We start from the raw sequence: 15000 nt of genomic DNA on the forward strand, positions 1-15000 counted from the left end.
AAGATTTTTCTCAAATGAAGTAGAGAGATTTTCGGGAAGGTTAATAAAGACAGATCATGAGAGAGTATATTTGGAAGATGTGGGGCAGAAAACAAAAGTTAGGATTAAGCGTTGCAAAGATATAGGAAGAATAACGACAGAAATAATAGAATAAAAAAAATGCCCGAGTCTTTCTCTCCTCTTTCTTGACAGAAATAAGAATTTAATGATAGAACTCCGAGGGGATTTTTCCACCTGCTAATTTGGTTAAATATAGCCTGAATGGAGACATTTCCGCTAGAAAAGATTTTTGGAGACTGAATTGCGAATTCAATTTTACATTGGCGGTCGGTGTGATTAGAAGGGTCTGGGAAAAATACGATATGTGAAAATAAATCATTACTTAGCTATGTATGTGGTTCTGGTATCCTAAGGATTTAAATTTATGGTTTTAATCGATATCTGGTGTTATATAGAAATGCATTTATTAAAAAAAAGGAAGGTAAGAAGGTAAGATACCTAAATAACAGATACGTAATAAAACAGTCTCTCCTATTTTATTGTTTCCATTTGACACTGCAAATTATGAGCATATTTTTCGGTATTACATTCCTTCTGTGTCTTTCGTATTTCTTGATTAAGTCCCAACAACTATCTTCAAAGCACACAACAAAAATGGAAACAAGGAAACAAGGGAGATCAACACAGATATTAATCAGGAGTAAAACATGTCACATGAACCCCAATCACCAGCATCCAATCAACTCTAAAAGAGAAACCTGAAAGAGTAAAAGAAGCTTTATCACTTTTTGATCGATAAAATCGAATCACATGACGAATCTGACTGATTGCATCCGGAGTCAATGATAGTAATTTATTCATTACAAAGGAAGTTATTGATCAAGAACACAGTAGTTATTGAAACACTTAATGATGAAAGAAATGTTCAACGATCTACTGATTTGAAAATATTCCGGGAAATGGCCTTCCGGGAGTTGAAAAGAATAAGATAGGGAAAAAAAACTTACAGGTAAAATGAACAGAATTTATATCTAATTAAGAAAATATGAATGTGGTTTTGGTGTCATTAATGAAATCTTTTTGAATGCTATTTCAGTGTAATTTAGACCCTCTAGCTAATTATAACATTATCTTCTAACAATTCACCATGAACTGAGCTTGAGTAAACAGGACAGTTTGTGGTCAGAGGCGTTCTACCGATATCTTGATTATTTTGCTTTCTATTATCTTCCGAATAAATACAAAATATTACAGCTGTCTAAAAGAATACAATAAACTTCGACCTTGAAGACAGAAAAAACGATCGATGGACAGATAGACACTCCGTGAAATGAACAAATAAATTCGATCTGTAATAAAAACTGAATGATGCCTTCTAGCTATAATCTGCCTTGTGTTCTACTGTTTTATATATGTAGATTGTGTTCTTTAACTAAGCAGCTTCCTCCTGAATAGGACACACCCAAACTAGAACCCATTAAGCGCTTAAATGTCTTGAAAATGGAAGCTGTTAAAATGATGCAATGTACGTTATTTGGAACTAATTCGACCGGCCTGCTATCTTATGGGAATCTTATATGCTTGCAGTCAAAGACAAAATTTTTATAAAGGTAGGAGAAGCAAAAGCACTTATTTCCTTTGTATCAGGGAACACCTTGGGAGGGCACATTTGGACCCAGTCCATTCAAATGAGAGTTCAAAAACCTAAACTTAATGATAAAAGGATATTCAGTACCCGAAGGAGAAGCAAGAGTATTCATTAATGGAAAATTTGGGTTCCTACTCTAGCCACCATTACCAACAAGTAAAGTAACGAGATGAAATGATACTTGGGTACAAGTTAAAGGTATCTGCAGGTGTGGAGAGCTGCCCCTGTTGGAGCGTATCGATGAATGTACGAAACAACGAATTTGGGAAGGAAGTTGAATTCGCTGCCTTCGTAGTATAGCGTTGTTGTTAACACAACATATTAAAAAAGTGGAACGTAATGAAAGTTACTATGATGGTAAATTTTACTACCCTTTTCTTGTACCTTGTGACTGGGTGACAGGATGTACCACTGCAACTGGACACAGACAGTTATAAATATGTTATTTATTTCTGATGAAATGCAAGACAGTAAGTACTGCTTTCTTTCTTCCATCGATTTATCGTAAACTCGAGAAGCGTCCATTCAGCACGAAAAACAAAAAGAATATGGAATATAATATGAGAAATCGTAGTGGACTACTTCAAGTAACACTCAAAGGAGGTAAAGAAAACAAAATATATTACAAAGTATTATGAGTTCCTACGATACGAATAGATATACGAGAAGGAAAATGGATCAGTCAATAGAAGTCACACTATGGAGACAAATGAAGGAAAAAAATTTCGAGAAAGGGAAATAAATTTCCCGGCCAACGTTATTGTGATAGACGCATATTCACTCCTGCAACTCTATTGCGTGTGCCGCGGTTGCGCAAGTCTATTATCGTGAAGAGCTGTTATTTCATTTGCTATCGTCAGACATTTTTCTCAGTTTGATACTCAACTCCTTTGGCTTTTCTTATTTTCACACGAAGTCCCTAGAGCTAACTTAATCTAAGTTGTGTTATGTTGTACATTTTTCGATCAATTCCTTATGAGTCTCTCTCTCTCTCTCTCTCTCTCTCTCTCTCTCTCTCTCTCTCTCTCTCTCTCTCTCTCTCTCTCTCTCTCTCTCGTAATTTCTGTATTTCTATCAATGTAACCCGTAGTCCTGATAAAGTATATGAAGTATCATCAAACCCGATATATATTAAAGTTGCAATACAGTGAAATCCGCATTTTATATGTTTAATGAAAAAGAGCTGGGAACATATTTGTTTTTCATTAGAAGATAACGCCTGCATTTTATAGGATAGTAAAGTGTAAACTGTGTCTTGGTGCGCAAGTTCCCTAAATATCAGTTTTTCTCTTCAGAAACGAGTGATTATAATCTAAGAGATAGTAAGATGAACCATCTCTCTCTCTCTCTCTCTCTCTCTCTCTCTCTCTCTCTCTCTCTCTCTGTGTGTGTGTGAGTGTGTGTGTGTGGGTGTGTGTGTTTTTATGTTCTTAATATTGCTTCCATAAATTGGTCTGTCTTTTGTATTGCCTCTGTCTCAGGGTACGAAGGGAGAGCATGGATAGTCCAATGAGATCACCAGAAGTTGAATGACCTCTATATTACTTAAAGAGAACATAGTGCAGCGTATTGGAAGCCATGAAGCCATTGCTGGATTGCCAATGCCGCATTACATTAACATGACTATCGTTGCAATAACATGAGTTATTGGAATGGAATTCTCGTTTTACCGTCTTAATTTGTTTACCGGTGTCTAGTTGTAACAAACTGAACTGGCAGTATCTAAGATGCATAACAATTTCACGTCTACCTGTCTATTAATCTGCCTTATTTTAAAACTTAATATTACTGACCCATATATATATATATATATATATATATATATATATATATATATATATATATATATATATATATATATATATATATATATATATATATATATATATTATATATATATACATGGAGAGAGTGAGAGAGGGTGTTTCATCCTTGACATTTTTATATATATATATATATATATATATATATATATATATATATATATATATATATTTATTCATTTATATATATATCATATATAGGCTAAATTATATAAGTAGAGAGTGAACGGGAGATGTTTGTTCTTGACATTTCTGTTTTAAAATTACGTTATTGAGTAGCAATTTATGGTATGTAAGCTTATATATTCTAACCTATTTATTTTTAAGCCCTATCGATGTAAATAGAGACACAGCAACAATGTTCATCCAACAACATTTACAAAAACCTTTATTAAGCAGTTTTTTGTATTTATTTTATAGCTTATGGTTTGGAAATTGATGAATAGACCAATAAACGAAGGAGTGTTCCGAAGTGAATTTATTGATAAGATGACATTATAAAGATTTTATAAAGAAGTTTTACCTTCTTCTTCGAAGAAATTGAGCACTCATTTTATTTCGGCTGAACGAGGTGAAGCCACCAAAAACAAAAACACGAGGTGAACAAATGTAATATCGGGAGAAACATACGACGGTAGAGAATGTCGTCCCAGAAGAAAATAACTTGAAACCTTCGATATTACAGCATTCCTTCTCTAAAAGCTGCTATTTATCAAAAAATCTCATTCCAAGAACCAAGCAATTCTATTTTTTTTTTTTTAATAAATATGGAAAGCTATTGCCTAAGAAGAGAGAGGACTCTACTTCAGCCTAACGAAGCTGTGGTCAGTTTCGTACTTCTAGAAAAGGCCATATTGCGGCAGATCTAATAAAGAGAAAGTTCAATCATAAACACCAAAAAAAAAAAAAAAAAAAAAAAAAAATTGAATGCTATATATATTAGAACTACAGAAAATGGTTCTTTTTCCTTCTAGTGAGATACAGCAAGCGAGGCTTAACTGCACTGAATGCAAGCACGAGAAAGGTTTACACTAAGTGATTCATTAAAACAAAAGAAGCAGGGAATATAGATGGATTTGCAATGACAGTCCACGTTGAACACCATCTAATGGGAATGTTGTTTACTTCCATAATGTAGACCTGCAGTATCTGTCTTCCTTTAAAACGTTAAGTGTATCTTCCTGTGAATAGTGGATTTCAAGATCCAGTGCACTACAAGACTGCAAGGGATATCCTCAGGTCATTCTTTTAGTTCTGTTGAACACTGACCCCAACCTAAATACCAGCCTTATTCGATTTGAACTGACATGCGCTTCTTTATCCCGTGTTTTACTTGTTTCTTCTTTTAATGGTCAACTCTGGACTTTTTGGAAGAGGAAAAGACGGGTTTATGAATCATCACGGAATTTTAGTATTCAAGTGACAAAGTTCTTTGCAACCGTAGCTAAGTCATCTTAGCTTGATATATGTCATTGGTAAATTTCCTACTATTGGCAAAGGGATATTGTCTGAACCATGTGCCTTAATTTAAGCTTAAGAACAGTGACGCTCTGAAGGCAAGTTCGAATCCTGATGCGGACAGTATAATTACTTCATATTCTTGCATTTGGATCTAAGGCTTTGTAGTGACAAGCGTATCTAAAAAGTGTGAAGAATTCGAGAAGATAAGACGGCAATGTGGTTATTCCAAAATATAATATATATATATATATATATATATATATATATATATATATATATATATATATATATATATATATATATATATATATATATATATATATATATATATATATATATATATATATATATATATAATATTAAATATATATATATATATATATATATATTATATAATTATATATACATATATATATATATATATATATATATATATATATATATATATATATATATATATATATATATATATATATATATATATATAATTAGTGTGTGTGCACGCGCGCCCGCTTGGATATGTACATGTCTATTAAGGAGAGCTGAAATATTTTTCGAAATACGGTCATTTGTCTATTTCGTTGACACATCTGCTCAGTGCTATATCTGTGTTCATAGAATGTTATTCGTATCGTATCGTGATCGGGTAGCAATAAAAGCGGGACTTCCTACTGTGTTACCATTTGCAACTTTAACTCCTTGAACGTTGTAGCAGGTGGGTAAACATCGACCACTGCAACTGCATTAAGTATACATCTCTGAATTCCAAAATCTCAGGCTTTTGTCTCATGAGACCTGTTTTCAGGAGTTGTATACAATGATAAAAATTATATGCTGAATAACCCAATAGGAAATTACTAAAGGAAATACGGCCTTTTTTCATTTACGGATTTTTGTTGCAGACCTTTACGTCCAACATATTCACCGTAAGGAGGAACTGAAATTCTTTTTTCAAACAGAAGAGACTAACTGACAGATATACTAGGCGAGGCACCATGTCCCTCACTTCACCAGACCAGACATCAGAAGGGCAAAAACACCCATTTTTGAACTCCCATTTCATTGCGTGCTTTCACAGAGCCTCGCATGTGTTTGCCCACCCACTTCTTAGTGTCTCGAATGACCACCGAAGCTCCGCCAACTGCCTCATCCTTTTGACAAAAGGCAAAAATCCTTTCGTTTTATGTCGTGGAAAAGTGCTGATATTTGTCATACTGATAGAAACGAGAATGGAATGGAGCGAAAATGTTAGGGTTAGGATTAGGACAGTAAGAAAATAATGCGAGTAAGTGAAATTACTTGGTGATTATTATTATTAACAGAATAATGTACTATTTAGACTCTACCAACGGCTTCTCCACAAGACAGCATAATTTATGACATAATTTTCCGTACTGTATCCTTCGTCAATCATTTCTGAAAAGGAAATAAATCCATATACACAAGTCTCCATTTGCAGACGGCTCAAATCTAATTCTGTTTCTGTCAAGCGCTCTGTTTTCATTATGGCGTTTTCTCTTTTTCTTTTACGAACCAAAAATTCTCAAGTGTTGTCTTTGAAAAACAGAGGGTCAATCACAAGCCTATGCTTATTCACTGTCACCTGGAAAATACTTTTATTTCTCTGGCGCAACTCTGAAACCCAAACATATAACGTTTGGCATCCTTCGCCAGTTCAAATAAACTGTTGTCTTTCCTCTCATGACCTTCGGCATATAAAAGAAGACAGTATTTACCGTTGCCTGGAACCTACTTTACATAAATCAGAAAGCTCACATTATTCTGTTCTACTTTAGTGGAGAAAATTAAAAACGTATTAGCCTCTATGACAACTCATTTCTTCTATATAAAACATTTTTCATCTGCCCCTACACTTGGACTAGTTCATTTCCCCAAACCGCGAACCTTTTTTTGTACCCATAAACCACATTTTGTCTTATTTAAGTGCAAATCTACAGGCGTCTGTCACTTCAGAAGAATCTAATGTGACGTTCTATTCTTATAGTTTTTTCTGGATAATGGGATTTAGAAAGTCATGAAAGGTACGCTGACGCGTCGTATATACTGATATATGCAACTCGTACTAGCAAGTTGACTTATCTAAGTATACATATACACCAACAGAAATAAGTACCGTACCCACAATCTACGTAGCATACATTATATTGCATTAAGGCTTTCAAGCATTTTGTAGATTTTTTCCTCTGATGTACAGTCAGGTACCTGAAAAAAGCACTGGAGCCCAGCCACTGTAAGAATTAGCTATAAATAAGTCAGAACATTTCAGAAACAATAAATGCAAACCTAGTGCTGAGCTGAATTAGAATTACATACAAAAACTACCGGAAAATTATCAGTATCCATAAAGAACACTGACGTGCACATTGGGAAATTCTACTGTCTATCACCTTAGAATTTCTTAGATGTTAAACAGAACTGAATATTTTCATTGTAAATATTCATTTTTTTTAAGCCTCACATTTCACTTTGGTCAAGCACGGAGGAGTTTTAAAGTTCTTATTCGGTATTTTCACATAATAAAGTTATCCTCTCATAAGCTTTATTTCAGTCTATCCTACAGTTCGGAAAAATGGTGGACACCAGACACATCATAACAAAAAATTCATTATTTTAAGAGAACATTTGGAGCCCAAATCAGATTTTCGCGTTTTGGAGCTGCCATTCCCACTGAGAATTGATTAACTCAATATTCAATCGTGAACAGTGATTTTATGACTCATCATATCAGTTTTAAACTGATATGCTTCTGTTTTCCTCAAGGGCGTTGTATGTTTACCATTGCTGTTACAATTACCACGAGTGTGATAATGCCTTACTGATGAAATGGTGTTTTGTTATTCTTTTACAAAACAAGTTCCCGCAAATGCAGCGCCAGTCTTAGAAAATTTGCGATAAGCCTTTTCAAAACAGGACGAAAAAAGAACGATATTTCTTTTGGTCACGCGTGCAGTCCCTTGAATGAACAAGAAGTATAAAATGATTCCGGAGAATCGAAAACTTATGAGGAAGGCCAAAAGGAGGGCATTCACGTTTCTAATAAGTAAAATGCGAGCGCTTAAGAAAAAAAAAGAGCGAAATGCCACGTTTTCTTCACGCAGCCATTAATATCCCAGCTGGAAATTAGTCCTACCCACAGAAATTCGTTTCTCTCTGCATACCCACGGTGAAAAAAGATGCAAAGAATTGTCGAAATCTTTTCATCTTTTCGGTTTCGCATGTTATGCTTCATACACTCATGAATTCAGTATACTTCCTGCATTCGGAAGCAACTCTACTATGATAATCCCAAATAATTTCTTTAGCAAGTACATCATTTTCAGTAGTCTCTTTTGCATATGACAATTATATGGTGTTCTGTAGAGACTATGCACTGATACGGAACGTATTGTCACGTTAAAGGTCTACACCTGTCATGACACGGTTCTTTAATGTCCCTTTCATTTGACATTTTATAATAAGTTCTTGATTTTATTGACCGGTGGCAGACTTTTATACACCCGAGATAGAACCCCTGCTGGATGGAACTAATTTACCCCATTTGTTGATAAAAAAAACCTTTATACCTATCACGAAATTAGCGCATTAAGAACGTGGTAGTTGGCCGACTGTGGTGGATAGCACACATAATGGAGAAGGTCTTAATGATAGTAATTCTGTCCCAGAAATTAGTGATATCTATAAAACCTTTTGTGATGTGTATGCGTCCTGCAGGATTTACGTCCGATTTCATAATCGAACTGAGGGAATCTGTGATAGATTAATTAGATTATCAGAGGGCTTCCCCTCGTTCACAGTCATTTACTTTTGACGGCTGATTAATTATTTCACACGTGTGGGACCACTGACCTGTTTTACCTGCAGTGGGTCACGGGTGCCTGAAACAACATTTTTTTTATTTATATTTTTTGTTTTTATTTATATTTTGTATCTCCAGAATTTTATTTTATATAAAAGTCCAAATCGTTTGGTTATTTTAAGGGTGCATCTACAATACAGTAAAACGACTCACTAGCACACGTCGGTAGCTTATCGCACACACATCCCAAACATGTTGAATACAAATTAACGACTTACTGGCAGTTCTAACCAGTGCCTAATACGATAATCCAGCATTGCCAAGAATTCATTCTACGCTTACAGTCGCTGGCTTCTTTTCAACCCGTTTCTTCGGTTCTTATTTAAATTACCAAAACATATAGGAGAAGTCGTACTGTGAACATCATCTTGCTGATCAAAGATTGCCAGACAGATGAATGGAAATATGAACAGGAGACAGATAATGAGAATAAAAAATCAAAATGGCTAGGAAATCAGTGATTACTAAACATGTCAACAAAAAGGTAATTCTATGATGAACACAAATATTAATGGCTATAAGTATCCTTTTCACTATTAATGCGCTTCACGGCTTTTGACAGTTTGGCCACCTTTCAGACGACTCACTAAATTCTCACAAAAAGTCCGGAAACGTCATTTGTCAACTCGCTGGTATAATTCTTCTGTTTTACCTCTCGTGCTCACCTGCAGAAGGCCCCATAAATATCTTCCAAATATCTTTTGCGGGTTTTGTTGGATGCCAGCACACTTTTAAAAGATGCAAAATCGTTTTACTTAGCTTTAAATTATCTTCTTTCCATCAGCATGCGTTTATTACATGTTACATTATATCATGTAAAATACCTGGAACAAAATCCCTTGAAATTAATTACATAAATTATAAATAACGAAGTAGTTTTTTCAGATTTACTTTCAGAATATTATTTTATTAGAATTCATCTCTGAGTTCTAACGTCTAATATTAGTGGAACTGCCATGAATTTTATTGAGGTTGTATTTATTATACGATAACGAAAACCACAATAATGATGACTATATTTGATAACCAACTCCAGTGCAGCGACTGGTTTTGCCTCATGTTTTCCTGATCAACATGACAAGCCTACTCATATGATCGTAAACAAACTAATCCGGCTAAAAGATATTACTTTGTCATTATTATAAAAAAAAGGGGGTTTGTTGGTTTCAGTTAGAATACATTGGTAGGTTTTAATTTGTGAATATCTTCCTTTTCGTTTGCACAGGCTGCTTCTAATATAGATCCAATCTTGGAACGAGCCGAACTATGATGAACCTATGTTGACACATTAATGAAAGACAAAGAGAAGGACTTGCTGCAAAAGATATTTAAAAATATCGGAAAGTGGAAGAAATGTCAAAGGATGAACGAATTGATTCAACTATCAAAATGAACGCTGAAGCATTACTGCACTGAACTACTTTTGCCAATGTCGCATATTTCTTTTCAAAAAGATTGCTCAAGATTAGCTATCAAAATGTTCATCCTTCGGGATGACTGCAGCCCGCATGCAGCTAACCCTTAATGGACGGATCCCCTCAACAGAGGATCTAAAATAGGTTTTGGGTGGTGGACGGATCCCCTCTGAGGAGTATTAATGTTACGCGCCATATCATTAGGCTGTATCAAGCGGAAAGAATTTCCAGTGCTTCAATGGCCCATAAATGAACTGTGGCTACTAAAGAATTCAGCTCAGCTCAGTCGTGGGCTTCTCATGGAATTTAGCATTTTTCTTGCCTTGAGGGCCGAATGTCTTGCTCGTTTCTCTCCCAAGACGTCTTTTTATTTATTTGCTCATAAATATACCCAGGGATTGCTGTTGGTTTTAGTTCTTATTTTTTTACGATATGATGTCAGTTATAATTGTAATTTTGCAAAGAAATATTAGAAAAAAACATGTATAAATCCCAAAAAAAGTTACTGCACATCCTGATCTTAGTAAATTTACGTAAATATTTTACAATAATATACTCAGAATTTGTTACTGATTTTATTTCGTATCTGTTATCATATTGTGTGAGCTGTAATTATAATTTTACAAAATAAAATCAAATAAATGATTAGAAAAAACATGTATAACTTGGTAAAATTTACGAGTGTTTTTTGAAAGAGGCCCCACACAGGGTTGTAAATAGTCACTTTCAACTTCCCGTGGAAGGTAGGGAAAATTTTTTTGCATTTTTTTGTTACACCATGTGCATTTGCATATCTTCCGCTTTCCATTGATGTGTTTTTTCTTAAATTGGCCAACCTTAAAGTTTGCTCGGTCTGGGGTTGCATGATATATAATTAGCTCGTCCCTTTGCAATGAAGGTGAAAGGAGAGTAGCTGAAACTGGAAAGACAATTCAAATGTTAAACCTCTGGAGATGGTGGAGGAAGAGACGATGAGCTTCTGTCTGAGTAGCAGCAGACAACTGACGAGGGAAAAGAATACAACAAAAGAGACAATACAGAAATAATCATTTGCATCCTGTAAGGCTTTTCGTGGAAAAACAGACACTTGAAAGCACAATGAAGCTGATATATTAAATATAGTTGCAACTTTCATAGTCTGTAATTAATCTTGCAAGCCCCATGATTCTGAGCTGTTCTTTTTTAAAATACAGATTCATCTACTACATCTTTATAATTAAGTGACTGCATCTGGGATGCCTCAAATCAAGCGTGATGCTATAAGAGAATGTCTTTTCAACCACTGTTGTGGTTTCGTTCTATAAATGAAAATGTTATTATATGTGACTTTGAAGACGATGCTGGAATGATCTAAAAGTTTCAAAAATTTTCCTTGAAAGTGTATCGGAATTCTGCCGTCCCCAGCTCCTAGAAGGAAGAGAGAAATCATTCGCGCATGCGCCCAACGCTACTATAGCTCAGAAAAATGTAAATTTCAGTCTTCAGAAACAAAATCTGAGTTAAAAACAAGGTGAGGAGTTTACAGATGAATTCAGTGAACAATTGTATGCTCATGAAAATATGGACTACATCGCGGAGCAGTATGGAGTCGACGTTCTAACCTTAGGCGATTTACAAAGCGGGAATATTTTTAATACTATCACATTTAAAACTAAGTTCTGCACTCGAGATAAGCACGGAAAGGAATCAAGAGGAGAGGATGACCATGGAATAGAGACTTAGATAAGCACGAAAAAGGAATCAAGAGGAGAGGATGACCATGGAATAGAGACTTTCGAGAACCTTTACGAGAAGAGAGAGAGAGAGAGAGAGAGAGAGAGAGAGAGAGAGAGAGAGAGAGAGAGAGAGAGAGAGAGAGAGGAGATTTGTATTCCCAGAATTACCATTTGGATCAACAGATCGGTGAAATCTCAAAGGACTCCAGAGGACTTTTCGCAGTCTTAGAATCCGTCCGTCTTCAGTTCCTGGAGGAGCGGGAGAGGCGTCATTCGCGCATGCGCCTAACACTATGGCTCAGTGAAGCATCAAATTCAGTCTCCATGAACAAGTCCCAACAACATTCGAGTAGTCTTCAGAAACAGGATTGTACTTATTCGAAAAACTGTGTAAAAGAATATAGAAGGTTACCAAATAAAAACACTAAACAATTGTACACATTTGAAAATAAGGGCAACATCGCCGATTTTCCAAGACGAGCAACTAACCGTATATCAGGAAAGGAAAACAAAGGATTGGTTGAAGAGATGCTGAAATGGAGAGCCCTCCCTGAAAGTGTTCCGGAATCCTTCGGTCTCCTGCTCCTGGAAGGGCGAGAGAGAAGAGCCATTCGCACATGACCCAAGATCTATAGCTCAGTAGATCTCGAACTTCAGAGTCTCAAGAAGCATGCGGCGAAAACCTTCGAGTCACCTTGAAGCCTTCAAAGATTTGATGTCATATTCGAAAAGCAGGGTAAAGTAGGGCCTGAGCCACAAGGCTGAGGGGCCACAAGGCGCCCTAAGGATGCCTTCCCTTGAAGGCACCCTTCACTGGGGAAGACCCTCCTCTGAGGCTGCTTCCCTGGAGGTAGGCAGGTTTCCTGCCAGGCTGGGGAAGTGGGACTGAGGAGGGCCTGAACCACAAGGCTGAGGGGCCACAAGGTGCCCTAAGGATGCCTTCCCTTGAAGGCACCTTTCACTGGGAAAGATCCTCCTCAGAGGCTGCTTCCCTGGAGGTAGGCAGGCTTCCTGCCAGGCTGGGGAAGCGGGCTTGAGGAGGGCCTGAACCACAAGGCTGAGGGGCACCAAGGTGTGCCCTAAGGATGCCTTCCTTGAAGGCACCCTTCACTGGGGAAGGTCCACCAGAGGCTGCTTCCTGAGGATAGGCAAGTTTCCTGCCAGGCTGGGGAAGTGGGCCAGGGCCTGAACCCAAGACTGAGGGCACCAAGGTGCCCTAAGATGCCCTTCTTGAAGACAGCCTTGAGAGGAAGATCCTCCTCAGAGGCTTCCTGTCAGGCTGGGGAAGCGGGCCTGAGGAGAGCCTGAACCACAAGGCTGAGGGCCACAAGGTGCCCTAAGGATGCCTTCCTTGAAGGCACCTTCACTGGGAAGATCCTCCTCAGAGGCTGCTTCCCTGGAGGTAGGCAGGTTTCCTGCCAGGCTGGGAAAGCAGGCCTGAGGAGGGCCTGAACCACAAGGCTGAGGGGCACCAAGGTGCCCTAAGGATGCCTTCCCTTGAAGGCACCCTTGACTGTGGAAGATCCTCCTCAGAGACTGCTTCCCTGGAGGTTGGCAGGTTTCCTGCCAGGCTGGGGAAGCGGGCTTGAGGAGGGCCTGAACCACAAGGCTGAGGGGCACCAAGGTGCCCTAAGGATGCCTTCCCTTGAAGGCACCCTTCACTGGGGAAGATCCTCCTCAGAGGCTGCTTCCCTGGAGGTAGGCAGGCTTCCTGTCAGGCTGGGGAAGCGGGCCTGAGGAGTGCCTGAACCACAAGGCTGAGGGGCCCCAAGACGCCCAAAGGATGCCTTTCCTTGAAGGCACCCTTCACTGGGGAAGATCCTCCTCAGAGGCTGCTTCCCTAGAGGTAGGCAGGCTTCTTGTCAGGCTGGGGAAGTGGGCTTGAGGAGGGCCTGAACCACAAGGTTGAGGAGGCCCAAGGCCCCCAAAAGAATGCCTTCCCTTGAAGACAACCTTCACCGGGGAAGATCCTCCTTAGAGGCTGCTTCCCTGGAGGTAGGCATGCTTCCTGTCAGGCTGGGGAAGTGGGCCTGAGGAGTGCCTGAACCAAAAGACTGAGGGGCCACAAGTGCCCCTAAGGATGCCTTCCCTTGAAGACACCCTTGACTGGGGAAGATCCTCCTCAGAGGCTGCTTCTCTAGAGGAGGGCCTGAACCACAAGGCTGAGGGGCCACAAAGCGCCCTAAGGATTCCTTCCCTTGAAGGCACCCTTGACTGGGGAAGATCCTCCTCAGAGGCTGCTTCCCTGGAGGTAGGCAGGTTTTCTGCCAGGCTGGGGAAGTTGGCCAGAGGAGGGCCTGAACCACAAGGCTGAGGGGCACCAAGGTGCCCTAAGGATGCCTTCCCTCGAAGGCACCCTTCACTGGGGAAGATCCTCCTCAGAGGATGCTTCCCTGGAGGTAGGCAGGTTTCCTGCCAGGCTGGGGAATCGGGGCCTGCGGAGGACCTGAGCTATAAGGGTGAGTGGACCCAAGGTGCCACAGGGGAACCACCCCTGAAGGGTATCTTTGCCAGGGGAAGGACCTCCCCAGAGGTTGCTTCCCTGGAGGTAGGCAGGTTTCCTGCCAGGCTGGGGAAGCAGGCCTGGGGAGGACATGAACCACCAGGTTGCGGGGGACGTAAGGTACCCTAGGGGCTTAGTGGAACCACTCCTTAACAGATATCTTTGCTTCATCTTTCGCACTTGATGCTGGGTACATGAGGCTTTCAAAAAGGAAAGTCTTTCCTCACAACGTGATTTTCTTATTGTAACAGTAATGTATCTCAATGCCACTATTCATAAGTAAGATTCAAATAGTACCTCAATGGCTCAAGTACAATGAAAACTAATTCATTTTAAAATTTCATGTACGTGGATGGATCTTAATGTCAATGAATAACAGGATAATAAGCACATAATTTGAAAATGCTTGGATGAGTGAAACGGGTCGTTTTACCTAAAGTACAGATCGTTCTAAGAACATATGGATGTCACTTTCTTCGGCATCATTCTTTCACACCTAAGGATTCAATGTAAAACTATTCGTCTAAAGTTACAGTCATTCATTTATATTTGCTTTAG

General features: G+C 38.5%; 1 protein-coding gene across 1 annotated transcript in view; it reads left to right on the forward strand.

Annotated features, from left to right (window-relative positions):
- The first annotated feature begins 14019 nt into the window (after window positions 1–14019).
- The window catches only part of LOC136837927 (SCAN domain-containing protein 3-like), an 85709-nt gene continuing 84728 nt past the window's right edge, over window positions 14020–15000 (forward strand). The window contains exon 1 of the mRNA XM_067102800.1: window positions 14020–14190. Coding sequence (XP_066958901.1) covers window positions 14020–14190 — 171 coding nt within the window. The remainder of the gene's footprint in view (window positions 14191–15000) is intronic.

Source organism: Macrobrachium rosenbergii, chromosome 4 (genome assembly GCF_040412425.1).
Source record: "Macrobrachium rosenbergii isolate ZJJX-2024 chromosome 4, ASM4041242v1, whole genome shotgun sequence".
NCBI classification, from domain to species: domain Eukaryota; kingdom Metazoa; phylum Arthropoda; class Malacostraca; order Decapoda; family Palaemonidae; genus Macrobrachium; species Macrobrachium rosenbergii.